This window comes from Oncorhynchus mykiss, chromosome 23 (genome assembly GCF_013265735.2).
Source record: "Oncorhynchus mykiss isolate Arlee chromosome 23, USDA_OmykA_1.1, whole genome shotgun sequence".
Classification (NCBI taxonomy): Eukaryota; Metazoa; Chordata; class Actinopteri; order Salmoniformes; family Salmonidae; genus Oncorhynchus; species Oncorhynchus mykiss.
The window spans coordinates 24,613,034-24,631,555 of record NC_048587.1 but is presented as its reverse complement, the minus strand read 5'-3'; the positions used below and the strand labels follow the sequence as shown (position 1 = coordinate 24,631,555).

General features: G+C 43.4%; 1 protein-coding gene across 1 annotated transcript in view; it reads left to right on the top strand.

Annotated features, from left to right (window-relative positions):
- The first annotated feature begins 974 nt into the window (after positions 1–974).
- Positions 975–18,522, top strand: part of LOC110502477 (VPS10 domain-containing receptor SorCS1-like) — a 110,036-nt gene continuing 92,488 nt past the window's right edge. Inside the window, exon 1 of the mRNA XM_021580517.2 lies at positions 975–1,827. Coding sequence (XP_021436192.2) covers positions 1,060–1,827 — 768 coding nt within the window. The 5' untranslated portion in view covers positions 975–1,059. The remainder of the gene's footprint in view (positions 1,828–18,522) is intronic.

The following is an 18,522-nucleotide window of genomic DNA, read 5'->3' as shown; positions in this document are numbered from 1 at the left end:
TTATTTAAATGGGACAGCTGAATAACCCCTTTAGGTTCTAGATAACACTCTTTTTTTTTTACAGGAGTGCATTGTATTTCACATTATTATTTCAACACTTGTAATTCCATGGCATTAACTAAGGTGAAAGTCCGGAGCAAATGACACAGTGATGGGCAGGATCATTTCCTTGAGTCACAGTTACTGCTGAATATCTGATGCTCTTTGCTCAGTTAACAGTCCATTCTGATAGAAAATGAAAAGATATCAAGGGCATCGTTATTTTTTACTAATGATTTAGACATGCGTTTGTAAGAATGACATTGACAAGATCATTTTTTTTGAACAGGGGTAATAAAATGTTATGAATATAATTATGATTTATTGATTTACTATTCATTAAGAAATGCCATATAAGTGATCTATCCTAACTCTTACTGTTACTTGCGTTTGAAAATGTAATATACTAATAAGGAATTGCAAATTATGAACCCATGTCTTATAATTGGTCTATTAATGACAATACAAATTGTGGACATAGTTAAGGTCCCCAAAGACCGCTCTGAGCAAAAATAAATACGCAGGCTATGTTGATTTGAAAGTGTAGCCAAAATGTCTTGACAAAAATTAAGCAGCCTATATGCATCAATTGGTCCAATGGAGTGCATCATTAACAATGCATCAGTATGTTTTAAGGGCTGTTCCTTATTAAAATATGACTAAAATAATTTCTAATTTTCTATGTTATCCAGAGACTAAATTACCCTTAACAGTAAGTCACCTCAAATGGAAATGTAATCATGGTAAATATGTTCCAATCATTATTTTTCTATCGTGGTTGAGATCATGTGGAAGAAAGCACATGGGAAATATAGCCCCTCTCTTTTCTCTCCTATCATGACTGAATCTAACCGCCAGCTCCTCCTCAGTGCATCGTTTGCATCACTACTTGTTTGAGCACTTCTTCGCGCACCGTATCAACCTACGGTCCCGAAACGATTCAACAGATAATAATCAAACCCTAAAAACTATTCTATTATCTACAAGACACAATTCAAAGCGGACTAACTTTAACCAAGGATGGAGGCAACCGTACCCGGCTGCTGCTCTTATTGTTACATTGCTATGTGGATGTGGCTCTTTACCCTAACTTCCACCCTGGACTTGATCAAAACGGAGATAAGGTGCATTCCATCATGCCAACTCCCCGTTATCAAGCCGGCTCCCCGTGAACTCTCTGAAGTGGTATTTGACCCGTTTGGAAAAGTACCAGAGGGTGAAATTGTGGGGTTAGCAGAGAAGTCACCACGTTGTCACCCCTTTAATGGCAGATGTAAAGAAGTCAAAGTTGCGGAATATTTAGCGCGCGTCTCCGGTGATGGGGAGGTCATTTCAGTGCGTAAATCCGAGCAGCACTTTGCAAATAAATCAGACAGCCGTGGATTTGAAAAACGTCAGAGCAGGGAGAAACTTTCCAGTTCTGAGGAGCTTTATCAGCATCAAAGTGGCTCGGGCATATATATTCCATCTGCCACCCTCAATAAAGTATCCGTCAATAACACTAGACATAATAAGATTAATTGTTTTGGAAGAGAAAATAGACTTAAACGACGTGAATTGTCAAAAAACAAGGTTGGAGCAAGTTTTAGGAGCCGTGGAAGGAGACGAAAGCGTAGCTTCCAGACGGCGGAGAGCAGAGCAACTTGGTCCGGATTCCGATGGAACAGTGAAGATGCCTCAACCCCGGGGCAACATGATGAGTTGAAACTCATTAGTTCTACGTTCGCACTCACCGGGGATTCAGCTCATAACCAAGCCATGGTGCATTCCTCCGGACAAAATAGCAGTGTAAGTCAAACTTGGCAATGATGATTGCACCCTTGCATTAGCCTATAGCACATTGCATAATCGTTTTGAATGTATAACAATTAGCCTATATGTTCTGTATTTTAAAATTACAATTTAGGTGGTGGACTTGGTCTTCTGAAGGGTCAATAATATGTAGTTAAGTTGTATTGTGTACGCATCTAGTTAAAATCCTGGAGCTTGGTTTAAATTGTGAGGCATTGGAAGACCATGGGCACTGATAATGCCCTGGCAGTACAGACCAGTGCAGCAGGCCATTTAATGAGAGGATGCTGAAGAGCTGGATTGTGGAAATTGGAAACACACAAAAACACAGGACTGCCCTGTTCAATTAAAACCACATGCTTTCAATGGATTTCAAGTCCACAGACTCAAATTGCCTAAAAACATGTTGATTTTGTGGCCAATATTTTGTTTGTTTACAAAAAGAGATTGCAGTTTTGTAACTGCAGTAAAAGTGCAGTAACTGCAGCGTGAGTGAAGGAGGCTTTGTTGTGAAATAGGAAGCCGATTCTAGATTTGCTTTCGGATTGGAGATGTTTGATGTGAGTCCGGAAGGAGAGTTTACAGTTTCACCAGACACCTAGGTATTTGTAGTTTTCCACATAATTCTAGATCAGAACCGTCCAGAGTAGTTATCCTGGTCGGGTGGGCTGGTGGGGGCAGCGAACGGTTGAAAAGCATGCATTTGGTTTTACTAGCATTTAAGAACAGTTGGAGGCCAAAGAAGGAGTGTTTGATGGCATTGAAGCTTGTCTGGAGGTTAGTTAACACAGTGTCCAAAGAAGGGCCAAATGTATACAGAATGGTGTCTTCTGCGTAGAGGTGGATCTACGCAGAAGGGAATCACCAGCAGCAAGAGCGACATCATTGATCTATACAGAGAAAAGAGTCCGCCCGAGAATTGAACCCTGTGGTACCCCCATAGAGACTGCCAGAGGTCCAGATTGCATTAGGGAGAAGGTACTGTGGGATTCGAAATGGTCAGTGATCTGTTTATTAAATTGGTTTTCGAAGACTTTAGAAAGGCAGGGCAGGATGGATATAGGTCTATAACAGTTTGGATCTAGAGTTTTTCCCCCTTTGAAGAGGGGAATGACCGCTGCAGCTTTCCAATCTTTAGGGATCTCGGACGATACGAAAGAGAGGTTGAACAGCCTGGTAATAGGGGTTGCAACAATGGCGGCGGATAGTTTTAGAAAGAGAGAGTCCATATTGTCTAGCCCAGCTGATTTGTACGGGTCCAGGTTTTGCAGCTCTTTCAGAACATCTGCTATCTGGATTTGGGTGAAGGAGAAGCTGGTGAGGTTCGGGCGAGTAGCTGCGGGGGGTGCGGAGCTGTTGGCCGGGGTTGAGGTAGCCAGGAGGAAAGCATGGCTAGCCGTAGAGAAATGCTTATTGAAATTTTCGATTATCATGGATTTATCGGTGGTGACTGTGTTACTAAGTCTCAGTGCAGTGGGCAGCTGGGAGGAGGTGCTCTTGTTCTCCATGGACTTTACAGTGTCCCAAAACTTTTGGGAGTTAGAGCTACAGGATGCAAATTCCTGTTTGAAAAAGCTAGCCTTTGCTTTCCTGGCTGACTGCGTGTATTGGTTCCTGAATTCCTTGAACAGTTGCATATTGCGGGGACTATTCGATGCTAATGTAGTCCGCCACAGGATGTTTTTGTGCTGGTCAAGGGCAGTCAGGTCTGAAGTGAACCAAGGGCTATATCTGTTATTAGTTCTACATTTCTTTGAAAGGGGCATGCTTATTTAAGATGGTGAGGAAATTACTTTTAAAGAATGACCAGGTATCCTCGACTGACGGGATGAGGTCAATATCCTTCCAGGATACCCGGGCCAGGTCGATTAGAAAGGCCTGCTCACAGAAGTGTTTTAGTGAGCGTTTGACAGTGACCCATAGCGGATGCAAGCAATGAGGCAGTGATCGCTGAGATCCTGATTGAAAACAGCAGAGGTGTATTTAGAGGGCAAGTTGGTCAGGATAATATCTATGAGGGTGCCCATATTTACGGATTTAGGGTTGTACCTGGTGGTTTCCTTAATCATTTGTGTGAGATTGAGGGAATCTAGCTTAAATTGTAGGACTGCCAGGGTGTTAAGCATATCCCAGTTTAGGTCACCTAACAGAACGAACTCTGAAGATAGATGGGGGGGGGGCAATTCATTCACATATGGTGTCCAGGGCACAGCTGGGAGCTGAGGGGGGTCTATAACAGGCGGCAACAGTGAGAGACTTATTTCTGGAGAGATTCATTTTTTTTTATTAGAAGCTCGAACTGTTTGGGCATAGACCTGGAAAGTATGACATAACTTTGCAAGCTATCTCTGCAGTAGATTGCAACTCCTCCCCCTTTGGCAGTTCCATCTTGACGGAAAATGTTGTAGTTGGGTATCTCAGAAATCCCAGAATTTTTGATGGCCTTCCTAATTTAGGATTTAGACATGGCAAGGACATCAGGGTTGGTGGAGTGTGCTAAAGCAGTGAGGAAAACAAACTTAGCGAGCAGGCTTCTGATGTTAACATGTGTGAAACCAAGTTTTTTTTTAATTAGAGAAGTCAACAAATGAGAGTGTCTGGGGACATATAGAGTGGGACTAGGGGCTCCGCAGTAAACTAAAACAATGATAACTATCTTAAACAACGGTATACAAGGCATATTGACATTTGAGAGAAACATAACGCGAGGCATAAAGCAATCACAGGTGTTGATTGGGAGAGCTAGCTAAGACAACAACAGCTAATCAGCTAAGACAACAACAACAGGTAAAATGGCGATGAATGGGCAGAGAGGGTTGGTTAACTACACACTGGGCCTGAGTTCGGGGCTAGGGCTGACAGATAACAAAAGTAAACAAAGTGGAGTACCGTGATAAATGAACAGTCCAGCAGGCATCAGCTATGTAGTCAAGTGATCGTAAGGTCCAATGAACAGCAATAGCTGGAACAGGGAAGCCGTGGGGTAGTCGTTGCTACTCTAGCAAGCGGGAGACATGCCTTTTAAAGTTAACAGGCCGGGGCTAGTAGAAGCGTCTGCTCCGAGGTCGGATGGAATTACGTCTGCGGACCAGTCGTGGTGGTCTGGCAGGTCGTCGTGTCGACAAAGAGACCGGGCCAGATGGCGAAAGAGGTATTGTAGTTGTAGTAATTTTGTTTGATAGCCGGGAGATCAGCCTGGTTCAGGGCTAGCTTCGGGGCTGGATCACCTTGCGGTAGTTAGCTAGCTGTGATTATCAGGAGTAATGGTCCAGGGTTTACGGCAGGAATCCGGCGTTGTATTGGAGAAAAACAGTCCGAGGCTGGTAGGTATTATCCAGGCTAAAAAACAGCTGGTGCCTGTGCAGAGGCTAACAATGACTAAATAGCTAGTAGCTAATGGCTGGTTAGCTTCTGATGGCTAGCTCCTGATAGAGGTTTTGTCTATAAGGTCTAAAAAAAAAAATAGCGGATCCGTGTCACATTGAGTGAGGCAGGTTACCAGAAGGTATATTTAATTTAGAAATCAAAAAGAGATCGAAAAATAAATTGAAATATATACAAAAAAAGATGAAAAATACAAAAAGTAAACAAGAGGACGACAAATCATATCTGCACTGCTACACCATCTTGGGGGGTTACACTGCAAATAATAAAACTGTGTTCTTTTGGACACAGTATTTGCAGCATACTCCAGTTATACTGCAATCTAACTGCAGTTATAATGCAATCTTTTTTCGTAAGGGTGGATTTTGAGGTGAGCTTGGGGTTATTGTCTTGCTGGAAGAGCCACTTGTGACTAAGTTTTAGCCTCCTGGCCGAGACAACCAGGTTTTTGGTTCAAATATCCTGGTACTTGGTAAAGTTCATAATGCCTTTAAGTACACCAGGACCAGTGGAAGGAAAATAGCCCCGTAGCTTCAAAGATCCACCACCATATTTTACAGTAAGTATGGGGTTATTTTCCCTTGCCCTCGGATCAACCTCAATTCATCGGGGCATGGAATCTACAAGGTGTCAAAGCGTTCTACAGGGAGGCAGGCCCATGTTGACTCCAGTTCTTCCCACAGTTTTGTCAAGTTGATTGGATGTCCTTTGGGTGGTGGACCATTCTTGATACACACAGGAAACTGTTGAGCGTGAAAAAAAACAGCAGTGTTGCAGTTCTTGACACAAACCGGTGCGCTTAGCACCTACTATCATACCCTGTTCAAAGGCACGGAAATATTTTGTCTTGCACGTTCCCCCTCTGAATGGCAAACAATCCACATTCCATGTCTCAATTGTCTCAAGGCTTAAAAATCATTTTTTAACCTGTGTCTTCCCCTTCATCTATACCGATTGAAGTAGATTTTAGAAGTGACATCAATAAGGGATCATTGCTTTCACCTGGATTCACCTGGATTTCACCTGGATTCACTATGTCATGGAAAAAGCAGATGTTCTTAATGTTTTGTATATTCAGTGAATAGCGTAATTTACTACACATCTCATTTATATAATTTATGTATAACATAATTCTCACATACTTTATTGTTCCCATATGTGTATCTTTTTCAGTTTCATTCAGCATTGGATTTAGTATTTATTATTCATTAGGATCCCCAATTAGATCCTGCCGAGGCAGCGTCTACTCTTCCTGGGGTCCAAACAGAAAACAACATAACAAATAAAATACATAATATGCATGAATATACATACATAGCACTAGATTTGCATTACAATTTAGTCACTCCCATCCAGAGCGACCCACAGCTAGTGCTTAAGATCGCCAGGTGAGACAACCACATATCACAGTTGTATCCCAACCACGTGTCACATACAGTGCATTCGGAAAGTATTCATACTCCTTGGCTTTTTCCACATTTTGTTACTTTACAGCCTTATTCTAAAATGGATCAAATATTTTTTTTACAAAATTAATTTACAAAATTCTTTGCTCTTCTGCTTGCCTGAAGGAAGAACGTGTCACGTCATTTATAAACTTTTCAAGCACACAAAGAATATGAGATTTGGCTTCGACTTAGGTGTTTGTTAGTGGGGAGAGAGTACTTGTCCCCCTAGATGTTGCAATTTTTGGGACTTGGTATCCGTTTTTGTGTTTGCTAAAAGCTAACTACTTTCTGCTCTGCTTGTGAAGCTAATGTTGCCTTGCTTGAGTAAGATAGTCAGTTGTAAGAGTAAGTTCAAAAAGGCTAAGCAAACGAGTTTGAACATCTGAATGTGCCCTACGGCATGTGATTTCACAATGAAAATTAAAGATACTGTCATGTTTGCCTGGGGTAGAAACACACTCAGGAGGTTTTGGCTCGGACCCGTTCGTGTGACCATTGTCTCCGGCTGGGCTCAACTTCCATTGGGTGGACTTTGTGAGAAAGATTTCAGCTGCTGGCGAGGGGTTTTCCGGTGAAGTGACCTCAGGAAGGGTTGTCTGAGGCCGAAAGAGAGGAACAGTGGTGGTCGGAGTTGATAGGGGTGTAATCCCAGCCGAGTGAGGCTCATTCTAGGTTCTATGGTAGTGTTCGGAGTCTGAATTCAGGGGATGCTATACTATCCCTGGTTGGCTCTGGAGGGTTCCTCCAGGTTTGGTGGAAGGAATTGGCCTCCTGTCCCTGCAGTGGTGAAGCGTCACTTAACCCCGTTTAAAGATTTTGCAGATGAGCTAAAGGCATCCTTGGATTTCCCTCATTCAGCCAGGCTGGTTCTACCATGTTATGGCGAGTTCATGAATGTAGAGGGTATGGAGGAGATGGGGCTTATTTGCATAAAACTGGCGAGTTACTTAGTTCCAGAGGCTAACAACGGGGCTAATCCTAGCATTTTGCTTCCGAATAAACAGTGTTGGGTCTCAGCGGTATCAGCTTGACAAAGTGTACCAGGCTAAGGGAGTGGTTCCTAAGAGGTACAGGTGGATTTATTTAGATGAGCCAGTTTTGCCAACAAGGTAGTTTGTCTTGGCTATGGAGACCTTACAGGTATGTTTCAAAAAAACAAACAGGATGCAGCTCTACGGGGATCTTTACCTACGAAAGCTCTACAATTCTTTACCTTTGTGAGGGCAGCTCAGCAGTTCTAGAGGTGTGAAGGAAATGGTCCAGACCAGAGATGGGTTGTCCTGGGCTAGGGGGCGGCTTCAAGGTCAGTTTTTGACCATCTTGGTGCTTCTGGGCAGTGGCAGACATCTTGTCACAGATGCCATGCTGGGTCGTGGCAGAAGGAGCAGACCTTGCAACCCTAGCAGAAGGCCCTGCTCCCTATTAATTTACTGTGGCAACAGTGCTCCTAAATGGCTTGATCAATGGGGGTAAGTTACTGTTGCTGAAGTCCCCAAACCCGGTGTGGGCCGGGTATCAGAATGGTGGTACCAAGGTTCCTCTGTGTTCAGGGGTATTGAAAGTGTGGTATTGTCCAGGTTTGAGCATAATAAACATAATTCCTTCCTCACATTCAGACACAATTGTCAAGAGTGGTGGATATGAAAACAAGCATGCCCCAAAGAAATGTTTAGCACAGTCCTCAAGGTGGTTCACTGTCCCTTCAGGAGATAATGGTCATTCACCATGGGTGATGAGGATGGTGACAAGAGGGTACAGTCTGCAGTTCGCTCTGCATCCTCCTCCTTGGCAAATCAAATCAAATATCAGTAACATCTCACAAGTAGTCTAACAATTCCCCAACAACTACCTAATACACACAAATCTAAAGGGGTGCATGAGAATATGTACATGTAAGTATATGGATGAGCGATGGCCGAGCGGCATAGGCAAGGTGCAATAGATGGTATAAAATACAGTATATACATGTGATATGAGTAATGTAAGATATGTAAACATTATTCAACTGGCATTATTTAGAGTGCATTGTATAAAGTGATTAGTGATCCATTTATTAACTTCTCTGGGATATGCTAGCGTCCCACCTCAACAACAGCAGGTGAAATTGCAGGGCGCCAATTTCAAAACAACAGAAATCTCATAATTAAAATTTCTCAAACAAACAAGTATTATACACTATTTTAAAGATAAACTTCTCGTTAATCAAGCCACAGTGTCTGATTTCAAAAAGGCTTTACAACGAAAGCATACCTTGCGATTATGTTAGGTCAGCACCAATTCACAGAAAAACATACAGTGGGGAGAACAAGTTTTTGATACACTGCCGATTTTGCAGGTTTTCCTACTTACAAAGCATGTAGAGGTCTGTAATTTTTATCATAGGTACACTTCAACTGTGAGAGACGAAATCTAAAACAAAAATCCAGAAAATCACATTGTATGATTTTTAAGTAATTAATTTGCATTTTATTGCATGAGATAAGAATTTGATACATCAGAAAAGCAGAACTTAATTTTTGGTACAGAAACCTTTGTTTGCAACTACAGAGATCATACGTTTCCTGTAGTTCTTGACCAGGTTTGAACACACTGCAGCAGGGATTTTGGCCCACTTCTCCATACAGACCTTCTCCAGATCCTTCAGGTTTCGGGGCTGTCGCTGGGCAATACGGACTTTCAGCTCCCTCAAAAGATGTTCTATAGGGTTCAGGTCTGGAGACTGGCTAGGCCACTCCAGGACCTTGAGATGCTTCTTACGGAGCCACTCCTTAGTTGCCCTGGCTGTGTGTTTCGCGTCATTGTCATGCTGGAAGACCCAGTCACGACCCATCTTCAATGCTCTTACTGAGGGAAGGAGGTTGTTGGCCAAGATCTCACGATACATGGCCCCATCCATCCTCCCCTCAATATGGTGCAGTCGTCCTGTCCCCTTTGCAGAAAAGCATCCCCAAAGAATTATGTTTCCACCTCAGGATGGTGTTCTTGGGGTTGTACTCGTCCTTGTTCTTCCTCCAAACACGGCAAGTGGAGTTTAGACCAAAAAGCTCTATTTTTGTCTCATCAGACCACATGACCTTCTCCCATTCCTCCTCTGGATCATCCAGATGGTCATTGGCAAACTTCAGACGTGCGCTGGCTTGAGCAGGGGGACCCATTTTCCAAAGAAGGAGAGGTTTCACAAAACTCAGAAATATCGTTAAAATTAATCACTAACCTTTGATGATCTTCACTGGATGTCACTCCCAGGACTCCATGTTAGACAATAAATGTGTGTTTTGTTCGATAAAGTTCATCTTTATGTCCAAAAACCTCATTTGAAATTGGTGTGTTATGTTCAGAGATGCATTGTCTCAAACAAACATCCGGTGAAAGTGCAGAGAGCCACATCAAATTACAGAAATACTCACCATAAACATTGATAAAAGATACAAGTGTTAAACACACAATTAAAGATAAACTTCTCCTTAATGCAACCGCTGTGTCAGATGTCAAAAAGGCTTTACGGTGAAAGCACACCATGTGATTATGTTTGGTCAGCGCCAAGTCACAGAAAAACATACAGCCATTTTCCAAAGAAGGAGAGGTGTCACAAAACTCAGAAATAGCGTTATAAATAGCGTTATAAATATTCACTTAACTTTGATGATCTTCATCGGAATGCACTCCCAGGAATCCCAGTTCCACAATAAATGTTTGTTTTTTTCGATAAAGTCCATCATTTATGTCCAAATACCTCCTTTTTGTTTGCGCGTTTAGCCCAGTAATCCAAATGCTCAATGCCCGATCACTTAGTTAAGACGAAAAGTAAAAAACATGATATTACAGTTGGTAGAAACATGTCAAACGATGTATAGAATCAATCTTTAGGATGTTTTTATCATAAATCTTCAATAATGTTTCAACCGGACAATTCCTTTGTCTTTAGAAATGAAAAGGAACACGGCCACGCGCCTGACTGAGCTCATGGCATTCTGCCAGACCCCTGACTCAAACAGCTCATATTTGCTCCCCCTTCACAGTAGAAGCCTGAAACAAGGTTCTAAAGACTGTTGACATCTAGTGGAAGCCTAATGAAGTGCAATATAAACCCATAGACACTGTATATTGGATAGGCAATGACTTGAAAAACTACAAACCTCAGATTTCCCACTTGCTGGTTGGATTTTTTCTCAGGTATTTGCCTGCCATATGAGTTTTGTTATACTCATATACATCATTCAAACAGTTTTAGAAACTTCTGGGCCTGAGTAGCAGGCAGTTTACTCTGGGCACCTTATTCATCCAAGCTACTCAATACTGTCCCCCAGTCCCAAAGAAGTTTTAAAGTGGCCAGTGATTGGGTCTAAATGTAGGCAGCAGCCTCTCTGAGTTAGGGATTGCTGTTTAGTAGTGAGAAACATGAGATAGAAGCTGTTTTTCAGTCTCTAGAAGCTGTTTTTCTAGAAGCTGTCTCTCGGTCCCTGCTTTGATGCACCTGTACTGACTCCGCCTTCTGGATGGTAACGGTGTGAACAGGCAGTGGCTCGGGTGGTTGATGTCCTTGATGATCTTTTTGGCATTCCTGTGACATCGGGTGCTGTACGTGTCATGGAGGGCAGGTAGTTTGCCCCCGGTGATGCATTGTGCAGACCGCACCACCCTCTGGAGAGCCTTGCGGTTGAGGGCAGTGCATTTGCTGTACCAGGCGGTGATACAGCCCGACAGGATGCTCTCGATTGTGCATCCTTAACAGTTTGTCAGGGTTTTGGGTGACAAGCCAAATTTCTTCAGCCTCCTGAGGTTGAAGAGGCACTATTGCGCCTTCTTCACCACACTGTCTGTGTGAGTGGACCATTTCAGTTTGTCTGTGATGTGTACGCCGAGGAACTTAAAACTTTCCACCTTCTCCAGTGCTGTCCCTTCGATGTGGATAGGGGGTTCTCCCTCTGCATTTTCCTGAAGTCCACGATTATCTCTTTTGTTTTGTTGACGTTGAGTGAGAGGTTGTTTTCCTGACAGCACACTCCGAGTGTCGTCACCTCCTCCCTGTAGGCTGTCTCGTCGCTGTTGGTAATCAAGCCCACTACTGTTGTGTCGTCTGCAAACTTGATAATTGAGTTGGAGGCGTGCATGGCCACACAGTCGTGGGTGAATAGGGAGTACGGGAGGGGGCTGAGCACGCACCCTTGTGGGGCCCCAGTGTTGAGAATCAGCGAAGTGGAGATGTTTCCTACCTTCAAAACCTGGGGGCGGGCCGTCAGAAAGCCCAGGACCCAATTGCACAGGGCAGGATTGATACCCAGGGCCTCCAGCTTTATGATGAGCTTGGAGGGTACTATGGTGTTGAATGCTGAGCTATAGTCAATGAACACCATTTCGCTTGTTTGATTGCCTTGCGGATGGAAAAGCTACTCTGTTTATATTCAGACATTTTCCCAGACATTTTCCATGGTTAAACGCGGTGGATCGCGCTTTAAGTTTTGCGCGAATGCCACCGTCCAGCCATGGTTTCTGGTTAGGGTAGGTTTTAATAGTCATAGTGGGTACAACGTCTCCAATGCACCTCTTTATAAACGCACTCACGAGTCAGCGAATAGGTCGATGTTGTTCTCTGAGGCTGTCCGCGTGATCAAAACAATCTTGAAGCGTGGCTTCTGATTGGTCGGACCAGGGTCGACTGTTTCTCGTCACTAGTACATCCTGTTTGAGTTTTTGCCTATAAGTCGGAAGGAGCAGGATGGCGTCATGGCCGGATTTGCAGATGCGATAGCGGGTGAGGGCTTTGTATGCATCACGTAAGTTAGAGTAGCAGTGGTCGAATGTGTTGCACGTGGGTGTAGCGCAATCAATATGCTGTAGGAATTTAGATAGTCTTGTTCTCAAATTTGCTTTGTTAAAATCCCCAGCTTCAATAAATTCAACCTCAGGATGTATGGTTTCCAGTTTGCATATGGTTTCGAGTGAAGTTCCTTGATGGCCGTCTTGGTGTCTGCTTGAGGGGGAATGTTCACAGCTGTGACTATAACTGACGATAATTCTCCAGGTAGTTAAAATGGCTGGCACTTGAGTGTAATGAATTCTAGATCCGGTGAGCAGAAGTACTTGAGTTCCTGTATGTTGTTATGATTACACCATGAGTCGTTAATCATAACGCATACACCCACGCCCTTCCTTTTCCCAGAGAAGTGTTTATCTCTGTCGGCGTGATGCATGGAGAAGCGCGGTGGCTGAACCGTTTCCGACAACATATTCCGAGAGAGCCATGTTTCTGAGAAACAGAGAATGTTACAGTCTCTGATGTCTCTCTGGAAGTCAACCCTTGCTCAAATGTAATCTACCTTGATGTCAAGCGACTGAACATTGGCTAGCAGTATACTCGGGAGTGGTGTGCAATGTGTAAGTCTACGGAGCCTGGCCAGGTGGCAGCTTTGTCTGCCCCTTCTGCGGCGTCATTGTTTTGGATTGCCTACTGGAATTAGCTCCATTATCCTGGGTGTTGGTCCAAACAGAGGATCCGCTTCGGGAAAGTCATATTCCTGATCGTAATGTTGGTAAGTTGACGTTGCTCTCATATCCAGTAGTTCTTCCCGGCTGTATGTAATAAGACTTAAGATTTCCTGAGGTAACGATGTGGGAAATAATACATAAAAACGGCATAGTTTCCTAAGAACTCGAAGCGAGTCGACCATCTTTGTTGGTGCCATAATGATTGTTGTGGTGTCATTATGTCAATGGTCCCCGAGGTCCTAATGCCTGTCTGCTTCAAAAGCTGGCTATTTGTGTGGTCCCGCCTTAACCCGGAAGCCAGCCGCGCCAATGTGTCAGAGGAAACACTAATGACCAAGGTCAGTTTTGCAGGGGCCCAGCCCACCACAGGGAGTCACTAGAGCGCGATGAGTTAAGTAAAGCCAATCCCTCCCCTAAACCTGGCCCGTTATCTGCTCATATGGAGCTGTGTGCAATTCCTGTCACTCAGGTTAAAGTATCTTGGCAGATATTTCCAGGGGAGATCCTATCTCTACAGAGTGGAGACTGCACCCTTCGTTGCAGAGCTAACGTAGATCTTTGTTCTTCTCAATGAGGGATCTGGGCACTCCGCTGGGAACGGATTCTTTGGTATATTAGTTCCCAGAGATCATCCACCTGTTGGAATCTGTTGTTCTAGGCGCACATGAGTGTAAATAACGATTGTCAGAATGGCCAAACACATTATTTAAATGAGTTTATTCTGATAAAGTTTGATCCCGTGGTGAATTATTTTGAAGTTCGCTACAAGAGATATTTAATGAAATAGTGATGTCACACCCTGATTGGTTTCACCTGTGCTTGCCTCCATCCCCTCCAGGTGTCACCCATCTTCCCCATTATCCCCTGGGTATTTAACCTTGAGTTTTCTGTCTGTCTGTGCCAGTTTGTCTTGTATGTTCCAAGTCAACCAGTGTATTTTCCCTGTGCGCCTGCCTTTTCTATTCTCTTTTGCTAGTCCTCCCGGTTTTGACCCTTTTCTGGACTCTGTACCCATCTCCCTGACCATTTTGCCTGCCCTGACCTCTAGCCTTCCTACCACACTGTACCTCCTGGACTCTGAACCGGTTTTGACCTTTTGTCTGTCCACAGCCATTCTCTTGCCTACCCCTTTTGGATTATTAATAAATATCAAAGACTCAAACCATCTGCCTTCAGTGTCGGCATCTGGGTCTCAACTTGTGCCCTTATATGTGATCCATTCTGACTACTTCATTTGTCGTCACACCAATCACAGTCCCTGTGGCTGAAAAACATCCCCACATCATGATGCTGCCACCACCATGCTTCACTGTAGGGATGGAGCCAGGGTTCCTCCAGACGTGACAATTGGTATTCAGGCCAATTAGTTCAATCTTGGTTTCATCAGACCAGAGAAACTTGATTGTCTTTAGGTGCCTTTTGGCAAACTCCAAGCAGGCTGTCTTTTACTGAGGAGTGGCTTCCATCTGGCCACTCTACCATAAAGGCCTGGTTGATGGAGTGCTGCAGAGATGGTTGTCCTTTTAGAAGGTTCTACCATCTCCACAGCGGAACTCAGGAGCTCTGTCAGAGTGACCATCAGGTTCTTGGTCACCTACCTGACCAAGGCCCAACTCCCCCGATTGCTCAGTTTGGTCGGGCAGCCATCTCTAGGAAGAGTCTTGGTGGTTCCAAACTTCTTTCCATTTAAGAATGATGGAGCCCACTGTGTTCTTGGGGACCTTCAATGCTGCAGAAATGTTTTGGTACACTTCCCCAGATCTGTGCCTAGACAATTCCTTTGACCTCATGGCTTGGTTTTTGCTCTGACATGGGCTGTCAACTGTGGGACCTTATATAGACAGGTGTTTATCTTTCCAGTCAATTGAATTTACCACAGGTGGACTCGGAGAAGTTGTAGAAACATCTCAAGGATGATCAATGGAAACAGAATGAGATGTTTGTTTATTTAATCCATTTTAGAATAATGCTATGAGTTAACAAAATGTGGAAAAAGTCAAGGGGTCTGAATACTTTCCAAAGGCACTGTATTTTCACAAATGTACATTATATTGACAGTAGCGAGAGCAACATCAGCACAATGATTTTGATTTAGCCTTTGCATTACATAAATCAGCCCCTCATACTTAACATTAGCTATCATAAATCATAACCATTATTACTCTTTTATTCACCTCCTGTCCCTGCAGTGGTGAAGCGTCACTTAACCCCGTTTAAAGATTTTGCAGATGAGCTAAAGGCATCCTTGGATTTCCCTCATTCAGCCAGGCTGGTTCTACCATGTTATGGCGAGTTCATGAATGTAGAGGGTATGGAGGAGATGGGGCTTATTTGCATAAAACTGGCGAGTTACTTAGTTCCAGAGGCTAACAACGGGGCTAATCCTAGCATTTTGCTTCCGAATAAACAGTGTTGGGTCTCAGCGGTATCAGCTTGACAAAGTGTACCAGGCTAAGGGAGTGGTTCCTAAGAGGTACAGGTGGATTTATTTAGATGAGCCAGTTTTGCCAACAAGGTAGTTTGTCTTGGCTATGGAGACCTTACAGGTATGTTTCAAAAAAACAAACAGGATGCAGCTCTACGGGGATCTTTACCTACGAAAGCTCTACAATTCTTTACCTTTGTGAGGGCAGCTCAGCAGTTCTAGAGGTGTGAAGGAAATGGTCCAGACCAGAGATGGGTTGTCCTGGGCTAGGGGGCGGCTTCAAGGTCAGTTTTTGACCATCTTGGTGCTTCTGGGCAGTGGCAGACATCTTGTCACAGATGCCATGCTGGGTCGTGGCAGAAGGAGCAGACCTTGCAACCCTAGCAGAAGGCCCTGCTCCCTATTAATTTACTGTGGCAACAGTGCTCCTAAATGGCTTGATCAATGGGGGTAAGTTACTGTTGCTGAAGTCCCCAAACCCGGTGTGGGCCGGGTATCAGAATGGTGGTACCAAGGTTCCTCTGTGTTCAGGGGTATTGAAAGTGTGGTATTGTCCAGGTTTGAGCATAATAAACATAATTCCTTCCTCACATTCAGACACAATTGTCAAGAGTGGTGGATATGAAAACAAGCATGCCCCAAAGAAATGTTTAGCACAGTCCTCAAGGTGGTTCACTGTCCCTTCAGGAGATAATGGTCATTCACCATGGGTGATGAGGATGGTGACAAGAGGGTACAGTCTGCAGTTCGCTCTGCATCCTCCTCCTTGGCAAATCAAATCAAATATCAGTAACATCTCACAAGTAGTCTAACAATTCCCCAACAACTACCTAATACACACAAATCTAAAGGGGTGCATGAGAATATGTACATGTAAGTATATGGATGAGCGATGGCCGAGCGGCATAGGCAAGGTGCAATAGATGGTATAAAATACAGTATATACATGTGATATGAGTAATGTAAGATATGTAAACATTATTCAACTGGCATTATTTAGAGTGCATTGTATAAAGTGATTAGTGATCCATTTATTAACTTCTCTGGGATATGCTAGCGTCCCACCTCAACAACAGCAGGTGAAATTGCAGGGCGCCAATTTCAAAACAACAGAAATCTCATAATTAAAATTTCTCAAACAAACAAGTATTATACACTATTTTAAAGATAAACTTCTCGTTAATCAAGCCACAGTGTCTGATTTCAAAAAGGCTTTACAACGAAAGCATACCTTGCGATTATGTTAGGTCAGCACCAATTCACAGAAAAACATACAGTGGGGAGAACAAGTTTTTGATACACTGCCGATTTTGCAGGTTTTCCTACTTACAAAGCATGTAGAGGTCTGTAATTTTTATCATAGGTACACTTCAACTGTGAGAGACGAAATCTAAAACAAAAATCCAGAAAATCACATTGTATGATTTTTAAGTAATTAATTTGCATTTTATTGCATGAGATAAGAATTTGATACATCAGAAAAGCAGAACTTAATTTTTGGTACAGAAACCTTTGTTTGCAACTACAGAGATCATACGTTTCCTGTAGTTCTTGACCAGGTTTGAACACACTGCAGCAGGGATTTTGGCCCACTTCTCCATACAGACCTTCTCCAGATCCTTCAGGTTTCGGGGCTGTCGCTGGGCAATACGGACTTTCAGCTCCCTCAAAAGATGTTCTATAGGGTTCAGGTCTGGAGACTGGCTAGGCCACTCCAGGACCTTGAGATGCTTCTTACGGAGCCACTCCTTAGTTGCCCTGGCTGTGTGTTTCGCGTCATTGTCATGCTGGAAGACCCAGTCACGACCCATCTTCAATGCTCTTACTGAGGGAAGGAGGTTGTTGGCCAAGATCTCACGATACATGGCCCCATCCATCCTCCCCTCAATATGGTGCAGTCGTCCTGTCCCCTTTGCAGAAAAGCATCCCCAAAGAATTATGTTTCCACCTCAGGATGGTGTTCTTGGGGTTGTACTCGTCCTTGTTCTTCCTCCAAACACGGCAAGTGGAGTTTAGACCAAAAAGCTCTATTTTTGTCTCATCAGACCACATGACCTTCTCCCATTCCTCCTCTGGATCATCCAGATGGTCATTGGCAAACTTCAGACGTGCGCTGGCTTGAGCAGGGGGACCCATTTTCCAAAGAAGGAGAGGTTTCACAAAACTCAGAAATATCGTTAAAATTAATCACTAACCTTTGATGATCTTCACTGGATGTCACTCCCAGGACTCCATGTTAGACAATAAATGTGTGTTTTGTTCGATAAAGTTCATCTTTATGTCCAAAAACCTCATTTGAAATTGGTGTGTTATGTTCAGAGATGCATTGTCTCAAACAAACATCCGGTGAAAGTGCAGAGAGCCACATCAAATTACAGAAATACTCACCATAAACATTGATAAAAGATACAAGTGTTAAACACACAATTAAAGATAAACTTCTCCTTAATGCAACCGCTGTGTCAGATGTCAAAAAGGCTTTACGGTGAAAGCACACCATGTGATTATGTTTGGTCAGCGCCAAGTCACAGAAAAACATACAGCCATTTTCCAAAGAAGGAGAGGTGTCACAAAACTCAGAAATAGCGTTATAAATAGCGTTATAAATATTCACTTAACTTTGATGATCTTCATCGGAATGCACTCCCAGGAATCCCAGTTCCACAATAAATGTTTGTTTTTTTCGATAAAGTCCATCATTTATGTCCAAATACCTCCTTTTTGTTTGCGCGTTTAGCCCAGTAATCCAAATGCTCAATGCCCGATCACTTAGTTAAGACGAAAAGTAAAAAACATGATATTACAGTTGGTAGAAACATGTCAAACGATGTATAGAATCAATCTTTAGGATGTTTTTATCATAAATCTTCAATAATGTTTCAACCGGACAATTCCTTTGTCTTTAGAAATGAAAAGGAACACGGCCACGCGCCTGACTGAGCTCATGGC